This window comes from Rhizomucor pusillus (assembly GCF_041956525.1).
Source record: "Rhizomucor pusillus strain CBS 183.67 unplaced genomic scaffold VTP01scaffold_10, whole genome shotgun sequence".
NCBI classification, from domain to species: domain Eukaryota; kingdom Fungi; phylum Mucoromycota; class Mucoromycetes; order Mucorales; family Lichtheimiaceae; genus Rhizomucor; species Rhizomucor pusillus.
In genome coordinates this window covers 714,982-738,295 of record NW_027192152.1, presented here as the reverse complement: position 1 = coordinate 738,295, position 23,314 = coordinate 714,982, and the positions used below count along the sequence as shown (strand labels likewise).

Below are 23,314 nucleotides of genomic sequence, written 5' to 3'. Positions count from 1 at the left end.
GGCATCTTGTTGATTAATCTTCGCTGCCACCAGTAAATTCAGAGTCATGCCTTTCAGACTGGATAGATAATCAAGAAACATCGCCTTTATCGTACTAAGAATGAGACATAGAGTATAGGAAATGAGGGGATAAGATAAGCACGGATGACTATTGCAGCTCCATCAATTCATCGTCGTTGGCTTCATCCATATACTTCGTAAGATCGGCATCCAATCTTGACTGAGCGGTCTTGGGATCCTTCATCATATAATCGTCCAAAGACTTATCCAAATCCTCTGCGGTAAGAGGTTTCTTCTTCTTGTCACCAGCTCGGCCCTTTCCAGGCTTTGTGTTTGGTGTTCTGCGAGCATCGGACTTTCCGGTTGGTCGCTGACTAGCGGGTCCTCCACGTCGTCCTCGGCTGCTGCCAGCATCTCTTCTTGTGACTCTGCTTGTTGATCCAACGGATCGCTGGCTTCTTGGATTTACTGCACGTGCGCCGCCACGTCGATCTGTAAGCTGTGCTGCCCGACCACCGGAAGCACTCTTACGAATACCACCTGCGACTGGTCGATTGAGGCGGCTGGACACGGAGCTTGCTTGTCTGCGCGAGCTATTAGTTTGAATACGATTAAATACACTGCCTTGCGCCGGGCTTCTTGTGTTGCTACTCTTGTCAAGCTGGCTAAATCTACAAATCACCAGTCAGTTTGCTGTACATCATTTCTGCATAACACAAACTCTTACCTCTCGTTCAAACCGCCAGCGCCGCCAATAGTTACGATACGGCCACTGTTGCTGCCACCGAAAACTCTGCGAGGTGCCATTGGGTGTCTTGCAAAAGAAAAGTCAGCAGATCATATTCAAATAAATCGTAACATGAGATGGCTGTTCCAACTTGTCGTCATCCACAGAGAAAAGAATATGCCGTTTTACGAGCGTCAACAATGTCCATGCATCAACATCATCCTACCCACGAGATGACTTTTGCAGCGCACAATACAGTGTAAATTCATCTCGGCCTCAAGACCTCGATACAATCATCAAAAACTGCAGATATGCAACAATAAATGCTGACGTTCTTTCGCCTTGCATGTCGAAAGGGAGAGATCGTTCACACCCGAAAACCACGAACTCTCAAGCAAAAGCATGAAACGGCTCCATGGCTGACGTACCAAGAAGGAATGCCGATGGATTGGGAGGTGGAGAAACCATGACTTACAGAAATGCTTGGTTTGTGGTTAGGGTCTGGTGTTTCCTTGGGAGATGAATTTGAGAGTGTTTGGACTAAAAGTCGGTTCGTCGGGTGTAATCAAGACCAATCGTCGAAAATAGAGCTTGAGATTGAAGGATCTTGCGGTTTGCTGCGGTGAAACTAGAAGGCGAGTTTCGGGAAAGAAGAGAAAGGGTTCAATGTGTTCCAACTCCTCCCCAGCCTGGTCTCGTACTTATTTGATTCACATTCCGGCGGGGAATATCCCAATTCGCCTTTGCTTTTTGGCAGCTTGGACTTATGGAAGAGATCGATGCAGCAGCTCAATGCGCACGATTTGAGGAAGCGTGCTCGGACTTTCAGGTAGTGGCCCAGATCCCAATTCTTCGGATTACCGTGCTCACTCTTCTCAAAGGTGCCGGCAACGCGTGCCGCAGCCGAGCAAGTCTTGACGTCTTTTCGACAAATACCAAAAGTCTTGCCTTTATGCCAATATATTCTTGGTACACTTACACACATGGAGCCTTTGTAACAGGTCTAACAGCTTTGTGATATAGATCATGCACAGAGTCCAATGGCTCAGTTCCAAATAGCTGCTGCTATAAGTGACGTAGCTATACGCGATTACACTTTGTATCAGACGGCCGATCTTATCCAGCTCAAAAACCATTTGATCGGTTTTTGTCTTAAACACGCGAAGTATGTACATAGCAACATATGGACACACTCGTTACTGATAAGTTTAGCCTTATGAAATATGTGCGGGATCAACTGCTGAAGGCAGCTGCTCTTATAACCAAACGCAGCCTCTTCGATATGCCCGATACAGAAAAGGAATCTGTATACTCTTCGATCAAGGAACTACTATTGATGCAAGGCCACAACACAGTAAGAATTATATTGTTATATATGGACGAAGTTCACCGAGAATATTTAATTTGCTTAAATATCAAGGTGATCGGCATCGCCTTTGCGAATGCTCTGACGGATCAATTCTCCAGCACCAAAGCATCAGTGGTCGGCCTCAGCTGGGAATTTCATCACAAATGCAAAGTGTTCTTCGAAGTATGCATTGAAATTGATGGATCTTGTATGGTATGGCTAGACTTACCAATTTTCTAGTCTAATATTTCATTGCCGCTATTTCAAGAATGCATGACATTACTTCATGCATTCGTCTCCCAGACACAATCATTGCCGGTGCCTCCGCCTCCAATCCTAGTCGAATTAATTGCATTATTGGAGAAATTAATGCAATGGCCATTCGAGACCACTGACAACAACACTCTACCACGAACATTCCAAAAGGATAAAGACATCGACGATGATTTCGATAAGACCGATGGACCTGGCACTTCTGCTCGATCGTTCACCGTCTTTCCAAAATCCTGGAGACTTCTGCTCACGAATCACGACGTCCTATGGCTATTCTTCATGGTACTAGAAAACAACAAAGGATGATCAAATAGAGAAATGTCTCTGATAAGAGGTCGTTAGGTATACTCCTTGGTCCAGACTGATGACGTACTTGGCCACAGATGCCGTCAATGTCTCGTGCAACTTGCTGGGTTCAAGAACGACTACTTTGACAACGATGTCAATGCCATTCGTGAATATGCTAGGACTATGGTCATTGGCGCTCTCAAGATGATGAAAGAGTATGTAGATTTGGGTAGATATATGATATTGATATTCTAACAATTTGCAGTCTGCAGAACGTCGGGAATGATCCTGAGGCCATGAGCGAGCATGGACCGCATCTTTTGGGCGCTATCCAAATTGTTAGACGTCTGCTCGAGAATGTATCATTATCCGCTTTCTGTGCAACTGCCGAATTTTTCGAGTTTCTCAACTGCTTTGGAAAGCTAGCTATTGCCTGTCTTCGAGCTACAGCAGCAGATGTAGATGAAGGTTGGATCGGGGAGGCCAGTGACGAATGCTTGGCCACGTGGGTTACCCTAGGTAAACTATACTCTCTTCAGAGACATGGATAGATCGATTGACAAATACTGTAGCTCAAATTGTGCAACCCCCGGATGGCGGAAGATCAGATTATGCCAAAACTGACCTCAACCAAGCGGATATTAACACTTTGGCTCTTTTCGTAAAGAGCGTTGCTATACAAATAATCGAAGTTTACATTGATACCAAGCTGGAACAAACAAAGAAAGACTTGGCGGAAGAGGATGATGATGAAGTGAATAATGGCTTCAAAGATTGGGTGAATATATTTCAGTTCTAGTAGATGTGGGCTTCAAACTGACAAAATTTTAAGGATACATATGCAGATCAGTTGACATGCATTGGTACATTGGGCCGTTTGGATCCCGCAAAATGCTTGCTTCATTTACATCAGCTATTGGTGGATCGTTTCGATCGACTCAAGCGATATTTCACAACCAACGTCGCTGATAGTGGTAAGTATCTTATAGCTCGTATGTTGCTTTAGTGTATGTTGCTAACGTAGGCGCACACAGATCAATATTTGATATATCTTCAGGAACATCTCCATTGGATTATCCTTATCATTGCTCATGTACTGGCTGATGCTGGTGACGGAGAGCAGCCAATGGTTCCTGACTCCTTAATGTTTCTTTCAGGATCGCAGGTAGATGGATTTCAGAAAGGCTTATTTATTCAATGGAACAAACCTTTGACCGAATTATTATTGTTAGCCGCCGGAGCAGGACCAAGTGACATCTATTTCTCGACAGATACTGGAGATATTCAGGTTTTTATCCAGCTTCGGACCTAATACGGTCGAGGTGAGAAGTCTGATATGGTGCTTTTTTCAGTACAACGTACTAAGGGAAGTAGGCTTCGAACTGTAGTCCTCAAGTAGCCGAGACATTAATATGGTTCATGGAACGCTGGAGCAAGTCGTATTTGCTGATCAATGAGAATGAATATGGATACATCAGGTAACGGTGCTATCCGAAGTACATTAGACCACTTCCGTGCTGACATTAGTGTACATGGTAGTCCGAACATTGCAAACGCATTTGGTCGACCTGGACCTTCTGACGGAGAAGGCCTGCATATAATCAATTTCTTCATCGAGCAGATCCAAGCGAACTTTATTCTATGGAATGCTGATCCTGATGTTTTACTTCAGGTATGTAAGAGACAGAGATTACGGTATGCCATTGGCGCTTATATGCAATACTTTTAGATCATACGATGGCTCAATACTTGCGGTACATCAATCAACCTTAAAATGGGGTTCTTGGAGTCCTGTGAGTTAGGGGATGGATGACTGTATTCACGCTCTTTGCTCATTGCATTTCATTTTATAGCCAAGTTTCCGGACCTTGTGAAGTTTGTAACGGAAAATTTAGAGCAATTGCCGGAGGTAGTCCACAAGTAAGCAAAAAAAAAAAAATCAGACCTATAAAGATACCTAGTTACTCATAATTTTTTTGTAGCTCCCTTATTCAGACAATTACGACAATATCCAGCGGTGCGGCTGATGCACATGTCCGTGACAAGTATTTGCAGCTTATCTTTGGCATGATCGAAGTACGTACGAAATACGCATAATTACTGCGATCGCTTCTTAATTAGTTTCGTTAGAAACGACTTGGATCCGTGCTACACCATCCTGAATTTATGCAAAATTTCCAGCGCGTGGATATGATGAACAACGTTATAAATGCTTTGGAAATGTTTGACGGTTTAGCTTTAGCTAGTCAGTTCAACAACACCCAAAGTATCTTCAAGTTTTCATCACGCTTCTTCGAAAGCTTTTTGCAGCTCATGAATATGTATAAGAACGTCAGTGAATTGCAGTTGTTACTCCTTCAACTGTTCGCAGATTTGGCTGGTCGACTGGTGAGTAATTGCAACTGACGATGCGGTACGCATAATGGAGCACTGAAGCTCTATTCAGGATTTTAGTCTTTTGGATCCAAGCCAGAAACAAATGCTTTTCCAAATTGTTATAGAAATCCTCAAAGTGTACGGTGATAGCAATCAAGGTAGTATCCATACAAGCAACCATATGCATACAAGGCGTCTAGATGTTTATCTAATAGTCCTGTTTACAAAGGCAAGAAGAGGTTGCATTCACAAGAAGAGGAAGCCGATAGACCATACCCAGACATTGCCACTTCTCTATCTCTTCTGACCAATATCATGGCTTCTGAATTTGAAGACTTTAGTGAGTTCACTGCAAGATAAGAAGGATCATCGGCATTATCTAACTGGTAGCTGGAATAGATCGAACAGAAAACGTAACTCCAACACCTCCAGGATCAGCAGACGTTGCCGATGTTGTTCTTTATGGTGTCAATGTCATTATTCCAATGGTGAACATGGAGATGCTCCAGGTATGCTACCTACCTAATGGATACATCAATGGATCAGTTAACCTTGTTGCTGAATATCAACATTTTCTAGATCCCCAGCATTTGCCAGCAATATATCAAGCTTATTTCTCACCTCATAGAATTCTTCCCGGACAAACTGGCAGGTTTGCCAGCTGATTTGTTTAACAACTTGATGGCCAGTCTGGACTTCGGCATCAATCATGCTATTAACGATGTAAATATCCTGGCTCTGCAAGCTATAGCTCCTCTCGCATTGTGGACACACAATCAAATGCTCTCAAATGGTAAGTAGAATCAGATGAAACTGACGGATCATTGCGCTAAAAGGTAGTTGGACAAACAAACTAGTCAATGTCGATTTCTTGAAGCCTGCGCTGGATAGATTCCTGCAGCAATTAATTGATATTCTGCTCTTCCGCAGTCTGGATACATCTGTCGTGAATGCTGCATCCGAGGCGCTGCTTTGCCTAATCTGTGCTGAACGGGTAAATCATGAATGTTTCTTCACATATGCCAATTTATGTTATTGCTTGCTTACCTACAATCCTGATAGGAGACTTATTTCAATCTCGTAAATCAGGTTATTTCCCAACAGCCAGGTGATATACGAGGCCGTGTGCTTCATGCATTCCAGCGCTTAGATGCAGCCACGCCTCAACAGCTGCCGGGCGTTTTACCACCCAGCCGCAACGTTGCTGGCTTCAAGGAGGCTTTGTACGCATTCCTGATGGATGTACGAGCTGTATTGCGTGTAAAGTAAAGAATAAAAGGGGAGCTCAAATTAGTACTGTGTTTATTATTTCTATCTTTTCTCTTTCACTGCAGCGTATGCAAAAGGCATGCTCGGTGATGTCTACAACCGAGTTGATAAGCTGAGTTACAGTTAAAGATATCTCACAATAGGCAACGCTGTGCTGCACAAAGGAGTGGATGCCGATCGCTTTCTTCGCTGCGGATCATGGCTTGTATTCTTAGTTGCATTGGTATTGTTGATGATACCACGGGTGCGGTTACTGTTGCTGTGCATTATCGACCCGCACCGATGAAGAGGCGTCGCATCTCCAGGAAGTATCACATGCTGGCTTCCCGCAGCAGCTATCCGGAAAAACCGCAAACCGTTATCAGGACCAGGATTTGACCACACAGCCTTCATTGCTTCGCAACGATGACAGTTCTCGGAGCAAAAGCACTTTGTAGTTTCATCATTGCTATCGTCCGTCTACATAAAAAAAAAAAGAAGAAAAAACTGCATACTCAATATATTAAATTTGGTACAGTGCTAGCAATAGGCAGAACAAAGTTTTTGCTCGATGTTATACTCACCGTAGGTGACAATGGCCGTTCACAGTAAAGACAGATGTTAATATCCATCGAATATACAAAGATATAGTCCACTCGGAGTAAACCCTGAATGTTATAGGGGCAGCGCCGTAGTATTTGTTTTTAGTACGGGGCAAAAGCATGTAGAAGAAAAAAAGTTCCCAAGAGAAATGCAGGCCGCCCCCTTCCTATCTGTACAAAATCCACGGTCCTTATTTTCCGTACCTCGCGTACCTTCTTCAGATAGGTACGTCATGTTTATTAGAAGCTTTTCTTCTAAGTTCGTCATTCCCTGGGCCCGTATCGGATATCTTCCGGCTTCGTTTTCTTCTCATGTCGCGCAGGAAGAAGTGCTCTTGTCCAAGCCATTGTGGCATTCTTGAGTAGCTTTGAATTTATTAACCTGGAAACAACTTGGACAAATGGATATGAAAGATAGCCATGGACAAGCAATAGGTTGGGTTATTGGTTACCTGGTATTACACATTCCACCGTCGATCCCGGCTGTCGGACCAACATCTGGTGCACTCCGCGAAGATCAACCAGATTGTCCTTCTCCTCCTCCTCCATTTTTCACACTTTTTAATATTTTTCATGGCCAGGTACCAACCTATAGAAAACGAGGCCACCAAAGACTCCTCAGTATATTCGGTACCTGTTTCCTTCTCTAATTTCAGTGGTGACAACGATGGTCCATTCCTGGAAGATCACCGTCCGCTCTTGTCGCACTCATCGGCTACTACGTCGTTGTACCAAAGCGATGATCCTGTCAGCGAGGATGTTTACAACGATCAGTATGCAACTGCAACTCCTGTCAGCTGTTCGGTCAATCTTGTCAATACCATCTTGGGAACAGGTTTACTGGCAATGGTAGGCTAGAGTAGTTGTGATCCTAGAAAGGAGCAAAGGAAGACTCAACGTACCTGTCAGCCTGCTGCTCTGGCCTCGGTCGGTCTTTTGCTAGGCATTGTAGTCATTCTCTTATCAGCTGGTGCTTCGGCTGCTGGCTTATATTTCCTCTCTCGCTGTGCTGCTCGGACGGATGGACGCCATGCATCATTTTTTGCCGTTTCTAAACTGACATGGCCGAGTCTTGCTGTATTTTTTGATCTGGCCATTGCTATCAAGTGTTTTGGCGTTGCTATAAGTTACCTTATCATCATTGGAGATTTAATGCCGCAGGTAAAAGCAAGCATTGAAAATGTACGAATCATATTCAGCAGCATTGATTGTGCTACAATAGGTCGTAGCATCCTTTTCCGATCTTGCACAGGATGATATCCTAATGGACAGACGGTTCTGGATCACCGTTTTTATGGCGAGTGCAATCCTGCCTCTTAGTTTCTTGAGAAAGCTGGACTCTCTCAAGTATTCAAGTATCGTCGCATTAATCGCCGTTGTATACCTTTGCGCTATTGTCGTTTACCACTATTTCTCGTCTTTATTCCCTTCGCCTCCAGCAGAATCCATCGAGCTCGTCACGTTTTCGACTGCATTTCTTAAACGTCTTCCAGTGTTTGTTTTCGGCTTTACATGTCACCAAAATGTAAGTAGTTGAGGTATCCATATGTTGTTAAATCTCTTGCATTTCTAATCTTTTCATCCTTCAGATGTTTTCTATATATAACGAGCTCAAAGACAACAGCCAAGGGCAAATTAATAGAGTAATCGCCATGTCCATTGGAAGCGCTGCGTTTGTGTATGAAGCTATAGCTATCCTCGGTTATCTTACCTTTGGCAAAGAAGTTTTAGGCAACATCATTTTAGAATGTAAGTGGAATTTCATTGCTACCTTAAATTGTTATGTAATACTCATACGTTTGCATAGATCCTCAAAGTATGTTTGTTGCCGGTGGACGTGTTGCCATTGTCATTTTGGTCATCTTTAGCTATCCGCTTCAAGCTCACCCCTGCCGCGCGTCGCTTGACAAGGTGTTGGCATGGCGATCACCTGAAGCCAGAGGTCTCAAAGTACCACCACCGCCATCTGCATTCAAATACTTTGCCATGACAACGGCTATACTCGTAGGCAGCTATTTGGTTGCCATCTCCATTTCGCAGTTAGATACTGTAAGTACACAATAGCTTTTTTCTCCTCCTTTCTCAGCATACATACTCAAGTTGATGGAAACGGAAAATTTAGGTTCTTGCATTTGTTGGATCAACAGGCTCGACTACAATTTCGTTCATTCTTCCAGGATTATTTTACTACAAGATCCACGAGAACGATCCATGGCGACTGGGCAAAATTTTGTCCGTTGTGCTTGCAGCCTATGGCGTTCTTGTCATGGGCATTTGCCTCATCTTTAATATCCTCAACCTTGTAAATTCGAAATAACATTTAATTTATTTGCCTTTCATAGAAAATACTCTGTGTACAGCTCTCATAAAACAGTTTTGAATGCCATCCACTTTGACCTATCTTTGCATGTGGGAGATCAGGGGAGCCCATGCTGTGATTACAATATGTAAAAGTGCTTGCGTATTCCATCAACTACACAGCCTATCTTGCCTCTGCTCCCACTGCAAGCACAGTGCATACCGGTAAGCTCCATATATATCTGATGATAGTTTTATATGTATGCATATGGTGGGAATAAGAAATATGCGGGCGGCAAACAAAGAATTTAGTGGAAAGTTTCTGACTACGGATTTCAGGGAGGGATGAAAGAGGAGATATTTAAGAGGAACGCTTCTTGACAACGAAGTCACCAAAAGGCATCTTATTAAGGTCGTCGGTGGGGAAGATGATACCATTTCTGTTTGAGATCTCGTACTCGCGTATAAAGAAGGACAAAATTGTCTTGATTTCTTGCAAAGCGAACCAGCGACCCTAATAATTTTGGAGAAATCCATGGTTAATTTTTACCCATCAACGAAGATAATTATGAAAAGGCAAGAACTTACGGGGCAAGCATGCTTTCCCAAGCCAAAAATCAGATAGTCGTCCCCGATCTTGGTGGATTGACGGTCTTGGAGGTTAGCGTAACGGAAAGGTTGAAAGTCAGAGAATCCTCCAGAGTTATCGTGCTGAATATCGTCGGCTGTATGGTTGTACCAGGTGTTAATGAGCACATATTCACCGGGCTTAATGACAGCACCGTTGCTAAGTGTAATCTTGTTTTTGCCCAGGTACTTGTGCGTCAACGTAAAGTAGTCGTTACGCAGACGGAGCGACTCGCGACACAAACTATCCAGCTTGGGAAGATTGCGGACAACGTCAAAAGTAAATAGCAAAACAGCATCGTCAGTGGAGTTGACGACATCTTCGCCAAGGTATTCACAAAGAACTTGGTTTTGTTCTTCCAAAAGTTCGGGGATCAATTCTGGATGCTGCAAGAGGCGGTACATGACTACAGTCGAGTTCTCGCTGGTAGTATGGATAGATGCGAAAATAAGCTGGATAATCCAATCTGTCAAATGCTGCACTAGTTCCTTGCGAGGTGGGTTCTTGAGAGAGTCCTCGATAATATCCTGCAAGATATCTTTCTAACAGTGCAATTGCGAAAGCGTAAACGTTAGATTATCATACGGAGACACATTGTATATATCATCTGAGCACTTACAGGACGCTCCCATCCAGGAGTGTTCATAGCAGCTAGTCGTTCGTCAACTTCAGGCTTCAAAGCGTTGTATAACTGGGACTTGTGTCTTTTAACAGTCTTTGAGAATCTTCCTATCATCCACTGGCGCCAACTGTTAAGCGTAGCAAAGTGATCAAAGAACAAGCTTTCGTTTTGAAGCTCTGCGCCGCATTCAAGGGTCATGTTCTTGAAAGATTCAATGAGTTTTTCGTTCTTGACCAATTTTTCACCGACGAAAACAGACGCGGCAGCATTGGCAATCATATGCTGCATAATTGGATAGACATGCGGAAAGACCTTTTCCTCGGTTACGTCGCCCATGATCTCGTCGCCAGCTTTCTTGAGCTAAAGGCCGCGTTGTTAGTTTAGAGCTGTCAAGATTTCGTTTATCGGCTACTTGCCTGTCGTACGACACGGGGAGTGTATGGCTTCATGTTGTTATGCAGGTGTTTGAGCACAATTTGGCGAACCAAGGGAGTTTCCGCATCTATATCTACTTCGATGCCGAGCAGTGCAGCCAAGTCGAATTTCTAAATGATATACGTCGAAGAGTTAGAATTTTGCCGATAGTCCACTGCAGCAATGAGCTGAATAACGGATCAGTATACAAAACGTTCCTTGGCAGTACCGTGGAGGAAGTTGAAATCAGTGTTAAGGAAGACCTCGCGGACATACGGACCCGAAACGACCGTCATGACCTTTAATAGTAAAAACCCAGACAGAAGAGTGCAGATCGATAATATGTCCTTTGGGAATATATAAAAAATACAGAACTTACCTCGCCAAAAATATGTGCGCGGAACACTGGACCGAGTTCCTTTGTCCATTTTTCTATGAATCCTTTGGGATCCTTGCGATACTCCCGAGTTGAGCCAGAAAATGGTGAGCTGTAAGGGACGGTTTTGCAGCCAGGGTTCTCAAGTGCCTAGAATATTTCATGCTATGTACTTAGCATGGCGAACCACAAGTGACTTTATTGTTACTTTATATACCTTTTCTATAAGAGAATACATGGTTCCAGCAACTGCGATCATGGTCGTAGCAGCTGCAATAGTAACCACAGCTTCGCGTCGCTGAAACTGGCTTGGGAGCTGGATGTTTTCTATGAGCTTGGTTACTTGAGTGGTAACTTGATCCATCGATAATTGATATATCAATAAACGGGGCGTTGATTTGATGACCACGCAGTCGTTTGAAATTGTAGATTTTATATGACGTTGCTACACATATTCGGCGCCGCTTCGCACCGAGAGATGTTTTGATTCCAGACAGACTGGTCTCGACCTTACTTGATCTATCGACGATCGGCCCGTCCTCCGGCGCCTTCCTGATTCGCTGCGGGCATTGCTGCAGAGTAGTTCATTGGATGCTCTATGTAAAAGAGTTCAGGTTAAGGATCTTTCTGATGCATCATGGTACCAATATCGAATGTTCAAGGCTGAAGATTATATATAGAATACAACCACATTGCAGACAAATGTTTATTAAAGGTCATCCAATTCTTGTTGCTCTTGAAATATATTATTACCGTTTGATCGGTCCTGCGCCAAGGAGCTCATTGACTGATGCGGGCCATTCTTCTTTGGAGAGCGATTTTATCAAGACAACACATTCTCGCAACAATTTACCGTGTACTGTAAGATTCTAGCTATATAATGAGCGAAAATAATAAAGTTTCCAGTCCGTTTCTTCCATTGCAAAATGGTAGCGCTGGATCTGACACGCCGAACCCCCTTAATTATTTATCCATCTTTGTAATCGCCCCGCGTTTTTGCTGATCCTTTTCGAAGCTGCCGGGTTGATTGGGAGATACACTACATAGGCCTGTTCCAAAGTCGATTTTTCCTTCACAGCTCAGCTGTCATGCCTTTAGGTTCAGCTTTTGGTTCTTTCATCCCTGCAGTAGAACATGAAGCCACATGGCTCGCAAGCGGCAGGAAGCCTATCTCCACGTGAGTGCGCGGAAAATTCCTTCGGCTATCTCCATAGTGGATTTTTATCCACAGTACGACTTCCGTAAAAGTTAAAAAATGCCTTCCTCTTTTGCAACAAATCCGAGGATGGCAATGGCTATCGATGGCTTCCAGGAGTTTCTATCCTGAATATTCAGCTGGTGAAAGTCAGGCAGATACAAAACCTGCTTGAGAGACTCTAGAAATTTGTTCTTCTTTATCACATCTACGCACATCTCTTCTACGTACATCTGTACCTGTATATCCTATAAAATTGCTAAAATTGCAAGAGAAATGCCACAACATTGTAATCATTGCGGAAAAATGGATCATCTGCGACGATGCAGAAAGCAATATCCTTAAATCGATAATAATATGCAACTTTTAGCATTGAAAATAGAGGAATAAACATTTGTTGACCTTTTGACGACCTTCTGAAAAAGTATTAGAAACGGTTCGAGAACAGAGATTCAGTTTGTGCCGTAAGGTCATGAGAAAAAGTAACTTAAAACAACCGAGAGTAGTTTTTCAATCATTTTCTATGAATATAAATATGAATATTGCAAAAAATATGCATCAACGTCCAATGATAACCATTAATGATTCGTATCTGAAACTATGAATAACTTCAAGAGCACCGAAGAGAACTTCCATTGACGTTTAAGCGTGAAGAATTCTCGAGACAAGCTCGACACCGGCTTTCGACTTTCAATAATTTTGATCCACCCTCACTGGAGGAGTTGCAACAATGCTCTTTATCCAGATCGATATTTATCCAGTACCCTTGTTAATTAAATAGGCACAGGACGATTACAGCCGCGGATGACTAGGTGATATGTATGCAATAAAACAGATTGTTCGTGGACCCTCTCTGAACTAATGGCACAGTACCGGATCAGGCAACATCTAAATTTGGGACAATTCCATGAATGAATGCGAACCCAAAACATTTCTGTAAGTTTTATCCAGCAGAACCCTGCCAACTTCATTCTCTTTAACTTTCAAGCCTCGACACGTAACTTCAAGAGAGATCGGCCCACCGTTTTCCTTTACTTAGCAGTGGATCCCTAGTAACATTGCTGCTTTCTGTCACGCCTGTCTGACCGAGAAGCGGCTCAAGCCTTCACGACTATGCAGTCTAGCTTATAAGATGATTGACGAATGGCGAGTGGTATGCAAGATGCTTTCAGGCTACTCAGCCCTCCATATGTTGCTGATTTCGGTGAACAGATAGTGTTAAAAACAAGAGACGAATATTTTCCACCTGCAATCGCGTCACCAACCGCACGTCCGTCGGAGGACGATCGCTTCGTACGGCTTCTGGAGGTGTGCACACTTATGCGGGAGACGTCTAAAATATAAATATCCATTTCATATAGGGAGCGAACTGGTGAAACACAACTGTCGTATTTATGGATTGATCAATGTTCAATGATGGAGGTGGTACAATAATCAGAACTCCCTATTATTACAACCATCTACTGGTAGGCTTAATTTCTTTGCTTCTTATTCCATTAAAAGCACCTACCCAAAGTCTCACAGCATTTCACTGCCCCTTTCTTATCGAAAAATACTAGAGTGCAACAACCGAATCTACGCTAATGGTCGAATCAAAGGAAGTTGGTTATGGCGAGATCAAAACGAACGATGCCGAAGCCAAGGACAGGACGAGGATCGTGCAAGAATCGCAGAAACTTTAAAAAAGCAGCTACATACAATTGGCGCTGAATATGGTGATCACACTGACAGACTCCCGGAATGACAAAATCACAGGCGTTTACTGTATAGGCCGAATTCGCTTTAGTGATATTCTCGTTACAGTGATCATAATGATGGACTCTCAAGATGATCACAGTGGCGAGCGCAGGCTGTATTCGAATTCGCGAAACAAAAGATACCAAAGAGTTTGCCACGTTCGGCGTATTTGTTTATGGCCCGTCGTTCAACGAGCATGGGTGTCTGTACTACACCATTGACAACATCAACTGTGGAGAGTTTCGTAGGCTTCAGAGTAAGTCAATGGAGTAGTTGAATCTGTAATAACAGTTTGTATGACTCATAATCATTAGGAGCTGATTCAATCTACGTTGGCAGCTGACCATGATACAACAAAGGCATACATATGTCGTCAGTCCAAAAGCTTTCTCAAGCCGACGGTCTACTTTACGGATTGACCTCACATACTCCCAAATATACTTAATATGAATACGGATGCGCACCATTGACAGACGCTGTCGGCCGTCTTTGATCCAAACATATAAATTAGACATTCATCAATATCAAAACATATCTTATTTCTATTTTTCTTTTATCAATACTTATAGCATACTTTTTTCCGATACACGAGCACTCAAGCATGAATATGCAATTAATACTAATTTTCATTGGCAGATAGATCGCCATTGTGGATACGAGGTGAATAGTTCGTTTCATCAGAATATAGCTACTATAAGAATAAATGCCCAGTTTTTCCGTTTGCCCTGTGTGGCTCTCTAAAAAAAGACATAGTACAGCATTAATCTTACCCATTGACTCACATCCGCGTATGTATTATGAAGAAAATATGGGAAATTTTTACTCCAAAGAAACTTGTAACGATAACTATATAAGTCAAGATAATGGAAGCTGCTTAATGCAAGGATGATCAATGAAAATTCATTACACGAGGCTCGCAGTCTTCAAGACAAAGACAGCATGCAGAGAATAATGATCCATATCTGGGACAAGGATCGCTGCCATTAACAGATTATATATCCCCCTAAGCAAAGTACGGTGACAGCAATGGCATTAGCGACAAGTCGAGACAATGACGACGCTAGTGTTTAAAAGCGAAGAATTTTTCCTAATCCAATGAACCCGGAATTGCGAATCAATTGCCTAAATGTGTCCTACATACGGGTCAGACAGGGATAATATCCTCCAGCAGCAGCAACAAGAGCAGCAACGTTACATGGATATGAATCTTGATCCAGGATTTTCAGCTAGTTTACCCTTTCCCGACAATCGATTACCACCGCTCAAGATAAGCCCAGCGGATCAAACTGCTGCTGAAAGCAAGAAGAAGCTTGCAGCCCTGGAGGTACCATTAGGTATCACGAGCCTCGATATTTTTGACAACGACAGCAGGTATCTCCTTCCTACCAGCGACCGAGCGCCTCCATCTCCCACAACGCCAACCATGATGACAGCACCTAGAAGAGCAGTGCTGAGCGCAGACAATACAAGAGAACGGGTACCAGCAAGTCCCGACGCAGTGCCAACGAGAGTAGTAAGCCCAAATAGATCACCAGCGCCATCCAGAGCAGCGTCTGTACCGCGATACAGAACAACATACCCTGCCCAAACCGTGCCGGTATTCGCACCTGTTCCTGTCCGAATGCCGTATTGGATGCCCTATTACTATTCTTATCAGCAGCATGCCAGCAGTCAAGGCCAGCGCCAACGAATAATGCAGCAACATAACCAATGGAGGCGAGATCTGCCTATGCGGCATCGCATAAACTGCAGTGAAAAACGGCCGGGAATGCAAATTCACCGCAGCGCCGAGCAAGAACAGGAAGTAGACGATGACGGATGGGACATGGATACTGAAGAAGTGAGCACGGACGATGCGATGAGCATAGACAACGGCGCAACATCATCAGCTGTGGCGGCCCGCATAGCAGCCAATCACCGCAACACGAGCGCTGCTGCTGCTGCATTAACGAGACCAAGATGGTCAGCTGACGAGCGGTTGCAGCTGTTTTTGGCGGTCGCAGAACAGAAACAGCTCACAGACATGAGTACGTTTGACTGGGATAAAATCTCCAAAAAGTTCACAGTTGTCGAGCGCACAAACAAATCATGCAAAGACCAGTGGCGTCGTGAGGTTTACAAATCCATTGTCAAGTTTCTCTCCGATGCCGCAGACCAAGATCAAGATTCATCCCGGCAACAACCACAACTGGCATCATCGCTTCGAAGACGTAGACCTACATAGATAAATTTAGATATCAATATGACATTCCTGTTCTTTCTTGAACGAGAATCGTACCATAAATTTGACTGTACGTGCATTCTTGATCACTCTTCATTTTTCATTTGATCTCAGATTGATAAAGAAGCACAATCATGCAAACTGGAAAGTACATATATCTACATTTGTCGAAATAGTTGGCTTTGCTACTTTGAAGTGTGTTACCAATGCTCATAGATTGTAGATATAATATATGAATATGATCGCAGCACAGGTTGAGTTGTGCAGCGCTCGTCCTGCTGCGGAACGAAAATGCAACACGAAGACAATTAATGCCGCTCAGAGTCAAGGAATGGTTATTAAAAACCATCTTTAAGCATTCTGACGATCCATACATTGTAAGCTCCATTGTATATATCCAAAGGTTGTTGTATGTATAAGTAAAAGATGATAATCGCGAAAACATGATTTTGAGTCCCCCAAAACGATTGGCAGGTCGGGCGACCCCCAGGCATGTCATGTGGACCAGTCAGGGATGGTTTCCCAGTTGTCATGCGGCCCATCTGCTACCTTTCTTGTTTCTGTTTCCAGTCTCTCTTTTCACTCTTTTACCTTTTTCTACCAATCTACCTCCACAACTACATTTTAATCAGGTACGCTAATCTAATCTTACTTCGTCTGCTACCACTGCTGTTTGCAGCTTCGTAAAGGCCGTTCAACGTTGTTCATATCGCCACTAGCTCTTTACAGAAAAAACACTATGCGTTCCAAGTTTAAAGACGAGCATCCCTTTGGTAAGTTAACGTCCACCCTCGTCAGTGCTGAGCAGCTGCGGGAATGATAGCGTGGTGTTTGCCTCCTTTTTCTCCCCTCTTTGTTCCGCAGCAGTGCTGCGGTAGACGAGTTGGGCTCGGTTAACTAACGTCATTTTCTCCCACAGACAAGCGCAAAGCCGAAGCAGAGCGTATTCGTCAGAAATATCCCGACCGGATTCCAGTGATATGTGAAAAAGTTGAGAAGAGCGATATACCAACCATCGATAAGAAAAAGTACCTCGTGCCTGCGGATTTGACTGTGGGCCAGTTTGTGTATGTTATTCGCAAACGGATCAAGCTCAGCCCAGAGAAGGCTATCTTCATTTTCGTCAATGAGATTTTACCACCGACAGCTGGTAAGCTTAAACGCTACTGTTTACGAAGTGCATTTATCGCTAACGGTGATGCATGAAATTTCAGGTTTGATGAGTGCGATTTACGAAGAACACAAGGATGAGGATGGCTTCTTGTACATAACGTGAGTCGTCACTTGGCATCGCTTTAAGTCCTTCTGACTAACAATGATGTTGTCTGCTAGGTATTCTGGAGAAAATACATTTGGCTAAAACCAAGCTGGTCATTGTTTATAATCTTCTTCCCTTTTTTCACCCCATTATTTGAGTTTTCTCTCTCTCTTTCTTTCTCTTTCCCCGATTGCTTCAGAATGTAACTTTTGTACAGCCGCGAACCTCTTCCTGTCTTCTTCTTGTGAATTCGTCAATACAGAGCAACAAATTTATACAGGATTTTCGGAATTGATTGTCGCACCTGTCACTTTAGGAGTTAGTTGTCGGTCTCTCAGTAAACAGATGTCGCCCCCTTTGATTTGACTTGTCGCAAGTTACGATTTTGCTTGACGTCTTTTTTGAACCTTTTTTTTATCGCCTTATAGTCTCTTGTATTCAATAAAAAAAACGACGGTCATTTATCAGTCGTTAAGAATCGTGTCAATTCTTTTTTGAATATTTGCAGCTACTTGGGATTCGTTGGCTTTTGAGATGTCTGACGACATCAATCCAGCCAGTTGCGTCCATGAATTGCTCAATTTATAGTTTGACAAAATGGTTAACTCGTCGTTTTCATTATACAACGAAGAATGGATCGCAAGACGTCATGAATTTTTCCAGGTGGGCAACTGCTAACCAATGCTGACACAAGGGCTTTTGGTAGGGTGCTATCTTGAGACGAGAGTATCCCATAAGCAATTTTCCGAAACAGTTGGGATGCAACGATGGACGCATTGTCACGGGTATCAGTCTTGTTCCCATTCTCGTAATTACAGAAAGTAAAAACAGAGAACGGTTGGCAATCCGATGGCATAGCTATAAAGTTAGTGGCCCGGCACAAATAGAGCGTCGATGGATGATGAAACTGAGATGGAACTTGCCGTAATTGACTTGCCCAAATCGAACGTTTCCAGTTGCCTTGTACTGCTATTCATGGCCATTGCTTTCGCTTTTTCGAGACTTCCATTGTCAACGAAGATGCGTATGGATCTGGATGACAAATCTGCAGTGAAACTGGCAGGTCCAATCTTCGCTTCTTCCTTCACATCCAAACGGATGCTTGAAGTTACCACGCCGTTCATGGATTGTGTCCCGATGCAGATTTTTTGCCATCGCTGGTATTCAAAACACAGGAGGTCATCCATGTCCTTATTGTCCATCGATAGACAATCGGGCTAATGTCTCTGTTGCCGATCAATCGACGTCCTTTAAAATCATTCCATCCTACGAGACAGAGGATCGCCCTTGAGAAATCTACGGACGCTTAGGATCTCTACGATGTCCTAATGTCCGGTTGTCATCCCGGATTCCTCTCATCATTCGGGAGGGGACTATCTCCCTAGACATCATGTAGACGTACAGACTGCAGCGGACAAAAACACATCCGAGATTACAGCGACGTTGCACGTCCTCCCAGCCTTTCGATTGTGCAGTAATTGGGACTCTTTCAACCACTGCATGACAAGTCAGAATAATCTCATCCAAAAATTGATATATTCGACAACTGTTGTTTCAACATTAAAAACCAAAAGGGACAAAAAGTACACTTTATTCACAAATAGATGTCACAATTCAAGATGTCGCAAAATGGGGAAAAGAGATGTCAGCGGCAAAATAAAATAAATGACGGAGGGACAGAAAGGAATTGTCGCGAACCAAGAGAAGAGGCCAAATCTTTATATTAAAAAGATATAATCAAAGTTAAAGGCAATACAGGAATGAGTATGAAGAAGTCAAGAGCGAGTAGCAAATGTAGTTGATTGGGAACAAAGGAATTTCATAAGAGCATTACGTTAGTATCTTGCGCTGCTGCTGGGTAATCATAATTGATACTTACACCTCGAAGGGGTAATTCTCAAATTGCTTTGAGGGACCAGACCGCGCACCTAGTGTTTCTTTATCAGATTGTGTCCACCGCAGCAAAGTAAACCAGTAGACATATTTGTACCTGTGTGGTCGGTTTGTTATAGAAATAGAAATAAAGGCACGACAGAGGACTCGAAGTGATGCATCGCGAGAAGCGGAGGAAAAGACGAAGGAGAGGCGCGAAACAGTTGATGTTGGAGGTGGTGGGTCAGGACAGAGGTCATGTCGGCTACGAAGTTAAGCGTCAGAAATCGTACTGCACCTCGAGAGAGCAGCCAACGTACCGGGATGTTTGAGAGAACAGAGCCAAAGGACAAGATTTTGGATCCAGGTCCCTTTTTATATTCGCAGCTGTGATTCAACGCGTTCCTGCTGTCTCTGAATGTTTACACCCGCATTACGTTCGTAAGCGAATCGTATTCCTGAAATTTACGTTGGAGGCATCAATGTACGTCGAGGAAGTTAACCAGAATAATGCCAATCTCGCTACCTGTGTTTTACAGAAGATAATCAAGTACCTCATTTACATCATAATACGTATAAATTGTACAGAAAAGATCTAGTTTTTTGGAAATTTTTAGGACGCATTCAAAGAAAGCAACAAAAAAAAAGAGCACCTATGTTCAGAGAAAAGGTGTGGGATCTCGTGTAAAGTCACGTCTTAAGCATGATTCAAACCTATGGTGCACAGTCTTGACATACAGCTATCAATTGATACGGAAATATGATTGAATCTACAAAGATATTGATTCCGCTAAAGAGACTTTTTCCCGCCATCAATGCAATGCCACGATCACGTAAAAAAAGCGTGGCCCCTCTCCATGCTCCTCTCCCCTCCTTTTTCAAGCCTTGCCCATTCATCCATGGACTAATTACCACATTAACTTGTATTAACATGGTCCATTCACTTCATTTTTCTCTTTCTGATAAAACTCGAATCAGCTCAAACGGACCAGTCATTGGCGAGATATGATACGGTTTAAAACAAAAAATTCGCGGTGAAGATCTCCATGGGTATATCAATCATTCTATTTCTCGCTCCAAGATTGTTTGAACAGTATACCCATATGGATCTCATTCGATACCGTTTGAATAAACCTCTCTTTCTCTCTCTTTTTTTTGTGATAGGCATGGTAATCTTTAACGCAATATATATCTTACGTGACACTTCATTCGCGACAAGCAAAGTCGTAAATTGCGATAAGTAAAATCAAAAAGGATGACATCTGTTTACTGAGAGACTGACAACTAAATCCTAAATTGACGATATCTTATCTTGGGGGTGCGACAACAAACTCCGAAATCCTGTATCGCTTGCCAAACTGCTGCTGTTGCATCACTAACTTTTACGTCATGGAAAACGTGGGGTCTGTGCGTCAGCTTTCCCAGCACTGACTAGAGACGAGTGGCTCTATCGAGATGCCGCACTGTGCTTCGCCAATGGTTACAAATTTGGGTAGCCGCAATTTATGTATCCAGCCTGCTATTTTCAGCCCCGGGATTGACTGATTAACTCGCCACACACTGGTATTATTATTATTGTAACTTGCTCGCTTTATTCACCTCTGTATAATCATCGTTACTGAGCAGAACTGTATGAAAGTGAAATCGATGCTAATCGCCTATCATCGATTTGAGTCGACTATCTTAATTACAGTATAGTGCTCAATTTGCTTTATGAGAGGCTAAATCGCATAGAGCTCGACCTCCTCCACTTATGCATACACTTTACAGTGCGGAAGGTTACTTTTGTTGTATTCAGCTTTCTACCCTCGGTAGCTCCAAGGATGGAATCTTGCCGCGCAAGCAAACTCGCGGTCTCGTCTGCTCACGATTGAAGATCATTTCAATAGATACATCGACGATGACATATGCAAAGCTATTCGATTGCTTTCCTGACATTGTGTACATCGGCGAGGTACACACGATCAAGAGTATACGGATCCAATCGCGATACTGATCGTCTTTTGTGTGTATATAGAACAGGGGCAAGGACAAGTTTCGAGTTGCCCGATGTAGGATATTAAATCGAAAGCAAAAGTGCACAAATTGTAAGTAAATCCAATAATACGCGGCAGACCGGGGAGCGCGCATTTTCATTAAATCAATCAGTTTGCATTGTACCTAGGTTCGATCCAGCCGAGTCCCTCTTAAGCTTGTTAACCGAGCTAAAACAGCATCTTTTGTTGGACGATACCGAGACACATTTGAGGCTGTACGATCAATAATAGGAGCGCCAATTGACGACACAGACAGGCGAAATTGAAGTTGCCCTGTACTATATGCAGGAAAAGCTTGCAAAGACGACGTATGCACTCGAGTCGATGTGTTTCAGGTCACCAACAGGACCTTGATGGTTCCATTTTCAATGGGAAATCTGCTCTGTTCCGGTGCAAAACACTACATTGCCGCAATCTTTCTATTTTTAGTAGCTGCATCACTCCCGCCTTTAGAGTTCTGACAATGTTTATCGAACTTTATGCGATTATAAAACTATTTATTTCAGCTACCAATCCGATCCTATTATTCTGACCACGCGAGCGTTTTTGCCCGTCGTCAATGTCTGTAATCAACTCGCACAGCTGAAATGAGCAAGCTTTCTTCTCACGATGCTCGCATACAATATTACATTGTTGTTTGTAACAGTAAACATATTATTATCAGTATTATCATTGATGCAATGGTCCAAGTTTTTCAGTGCATATTTTTTCCATTTCAGAATCACTTTGCAAAGGAAGGCGTTGACGGGAGACGGGCTCGCTACAGACAAGCGACATTGCCTAATATAGTGCAAACGTCACATTCACAAATATCGACAGCAAAAAGAACTTGTCCATCTTAGAAAAACTAGAGTGTGTATACAAGAGCTCTGTCCACATTCAACGATGATCTTTGCGTCTATGGTGACTCCCTGTGCGCCATCACTGTTCCGGCTGAGGTAGCCTCAACGAACTAACTGTCAGCCTTGCCGTTAAATCCAATGACTGAAAGATATTTGCAGCAAAAAGCAAGTTCCAACGTCTTTGTTTTTCGGAAGGCCTCAAGCCGGTCCGAGCTCTTGTTTGACGTCTGCTTTTGTCCTGAAGTAGGATGGACCATCGATGCGGAATATGGCCATCAGCAATGAAAGAGGAGTCTAACTCGAATTCTACTTTCAGACCCGATACTGCAGCTCAGTGATGATTAAGCATCAGGATATCAATAAACAGCGATCCAATGCTGATTTTAATGTCATGCAAGTCTTTAAACCAGTGAGGCTTGATTGAACCTTTCTGCTGCACATCTTTACAACACTGTTCAACGTAGTTTCTTTTCTGTCTGTATCAATGTCTTCTTGACATTTTTAAATCGCTGCATATTTCTAATAATAAACTACACGCCTAAAGCGATTAATAGGATAACGTAGAACACGTAGCAAAATATGATACCAGCGAGACCATCGCAATGGTCAAAGGATGGAACGCTGGGAGGAGCAGGGACCGTTTTAGACTCCGAGACGCACCTACGAGGAACGTCAACGAATTTGACGCCTTCGATACTTTGCTACAATGTAACTACCTCGATTCTCCGTATTGAGTGATACCTTTGAGCAGCCCCATGTCATAAAATTCACCTAGCTTTCATATGATGCTAAGGATAGACCCAAATGCGAAAATGTTACCACAAGCTCATGAAAACAAAAAAATAAACAGGTATAAAAAGAATTTTCAGGACACCTTTTGAAGTGCAAGACCGTCCGGCTCATTGCGGTGGGTGAGCCAGGCTTTGCAACAAGGCTGGCCACTAGACTTGCAC

At 43.2% G+C, this 23,314-nt stretch overlaps 11 protein-coding genes across 11 annotated transcripts; 7 read left to right on the top strand and 4 right to left on the bottom strand.

Moving 5' to 3' along the window:
* Positions 1–148: 148 nt before the first annotated feature.
* Positions 149–807, bottom strand: VTP01DRAFT_1296 (uncharacterized protein; the record flags this gene model as incomplete). The annotated part of the gene is made up of 2 exons (XM_069379630.1): positions 149–671; positions 728–807. The coding sequence occupies 2 exons, from the start codon at positions 805–807 to the stop codon at positions 149–151; spliced, it is 603 nt and encodes a 200-aa protein (XP_069238704.1).
* A 686-nt stretch (positions 808–1,493) lies between these two features.
* VTP01DRAFT_1295 (uncharacterized protein) lies at positions 1,494–6,281 on the top strand (the record flags this gene model as incomplete). Its single annotated transcript, XM_069379629.1, has 24 exons — positions 1,494–1,556; positions 1,609–1,696; positions 1,751–1,892; positions 1,940–2,081; positions 2,148–2,258; positions 2,316–2,630; positions 2,691–2,851; positions 2,902–3,155; positions 3,209–3,414; positions 3,469–3,610; positions 3,671–3,801; positions 3,869–3,958; positions 4,011–4,114; positions 4,176–4,308; positions 4,366–4,429; positions 4,490–4,556; positions 4,619–4,712; positions 4,767–5,024; positions 5,083–5,170; positions 5,242–5,352; positions 5,412–5,521; positions 5,592–5,805; positions 5,870–6,006; positions 6,075–6,281. 24 exons carry the CDS (start codon positions 1,494–1,496, stop codon positions 6,279–6,281), a joined length of 3,432 nt encoding a protein of 1,143 aa, XP_069238703.1.
* A 123-nt stretch (positions 6,282–6,404) lies between these two features.
* VTP01DRAFT_1294 (uncharacterized protein) lies at positions 6,405–6,892 on the bottom strand (the record flags this gene model as incomplete). Its single annotated transcript, XM_069379628.1, has 2 exons — positions 6,405–6,740; positions 6,845–6,892. 2 exons carry the CDS (start codon positions 6,890–6,892, stop codon positions 6,405–6,407), a joined length of 384 nt encoding a protein of 127 aa, XP_069238702.1.
* Positions 6,893–7,435: 543 nt separating this feature from the next.
* VTP01DRAFT_1293 (uncharacterized protein) lies at positions 7,436–9,179 on the top strand (the record flags this gene model as incomplete). The annotated part of the gene is made up of 6 exons (XM_069379627.1): positions 7,436–7,711; positions 7,772–8,023; positions 8,085–8,387; positions 8,452–8,611; positions 8,670–8,911; positions 8,985–9,179. The coding sequence occupies 6 exons, from the start codon at positions 7,436–7,438 to the stop codon at positions 9,177–9,179; spliced, it is 1,428 nt and encodes a 475-aa protein (XP_069238701.1).
* Positions 9,180–9,521: 342 nt separating this feature from the next.
* VTP01DRAFT_1292 (uncharacterized protein) lies at positions 9,522–11,788 on the bottom strand (the record flags this gene model as incomplete). The annotated part of the gene is made up of 8 exons (XM_069379626.1): positions 9,522–9,674; positions 9,749–10,330; positions 10,408–10,770; positions 10,827–10,955; positions 11,034–11,123; positions 11,204–11,350; positions 11,418–11,554; positions 11,728–11,788. The coding sequence occupies 8 exons, from the start codon at positions 11,786–11,788 to the stop codon at positions 9,522–9,524; spliced, it is 1,662 nt and encodes a 553-aa protein (XP_069238700.1).
* A 1,514-nt stretch (positions 11,789–13,302) lies between these two features.
* On the top strand, positions 13,303–13,771 carry VTP01DRAFT_1291 (uncharacterized protein; the record flags this gene model as incomplete). The annotated part of the gene is made up of 5 exons (XM_069379625.1): positions 13,303–13,331; positions 13,384–13,392; positions 13,449–13,548; positions 13,608–13,688; positions 13,757–13,771. The coding sequence occupies 5 exons, from the start codon at positions 13,303–13,305 to the stop codon at positions 13,769–13,771; spliced, it is 234 nt and encodes a 77-aa protein (XP_069238699.1).
* A 336-nt stretch (positions 13,772–14,107) lies between these two features.
* VTP01DRAFT_1290 (uncharacterized protein) lies at positions 14,108–14,551 on the top strand (the record flags this gene model as incomplete). Its single annotated transcript, XM_069379624.1, has 3 exons — positions 14,108–14,197; positions 14,245–14,388; positions 14,447–14,551. The coding sequence occupies 3 exons, from the start codon at positions 14,108–14,110 to the stop codon at positions 14,549–14,551; spliced, it is 339 nt and encodes a 112-aa protein (XP_069238698.1).
* Positions 14,552–15,258: 707 nt separating this feature from the next.
* VTP01DRAFT_1289 (uncharacterized protein) lies at positions 15,259–16,356 on the top strand (the record flags this gene model as incomplete). Its single annotated transcript, XM_069379622.1, has 1 exon — positions 15,259–16,356. The coding sequence occupies one exon, from the start codon at positions 15,259–15,261 to the stop codon at positions 16,354–16,356; it is 1,098 nt and encodes a 365-aa protein (XP_069238697.1).
* A 736-nt stretch (positions 16,357–17,092) lies between these two features.
* On the top strand, positions 17,093–17,713 carry VTP01DRAFT_1288 (uncharacterized protein; the record flags this gene model as incomplete). The annotated part of the gene is made up of 4 exons (XM_069379621.1): positions 17,093–17,126; positions 17,273–17,503; positions 17,568–17,625; positions 17,686–17,713. 4 exons carry the CDS (start codon positions 17,093–17,095, stop codon positions 17,711–17,713), a joined length of 351 nt encoding a protein of 116 aa, XP_069238696.1.
* Positions 17,714–18,477: 764 nt separating this feature from the next.
* VTP01DRAFT_1287 (uncharacterized protein) lies at positions 18,478–18,735 on the bottom strand (the record flags this gene model as incomplete). The annotated part of the gene is made up of 1 exon (XM_069379620.1): positions 18,478–18,735. The coding sequence occupies one exon, from the start codon at positions 18,733–18,735 to the stop codon at positions 18,478–18,480; it is 258 nt and encodes an 85-aa protein (XP_069238695.1).
* Positions 18,736–21,236: 2,501 nt separating this feature from the next.
* Positions 21,237–21,747, top strand: VTP01DRAFT_1286 (uncharacterized protein; the record flags this gene model as incomplete). The annotated part of the gene is made up of 3 exons (XM_069379619.1): positions 21,237–21,437; positions 21,501–21,570; positions 21,632–21,747. The coding sequence occupies 3 exons, from the start codon at positions 21,237–21,239 to the stop codon at positions 21,745–21,747; spliced, it is 387 nt and encodes a 128-aa protein (XP_069238694.1).
* Between the last annotated feature and the right edge of the window lie 1,567 nt (positions 21,748–23,314).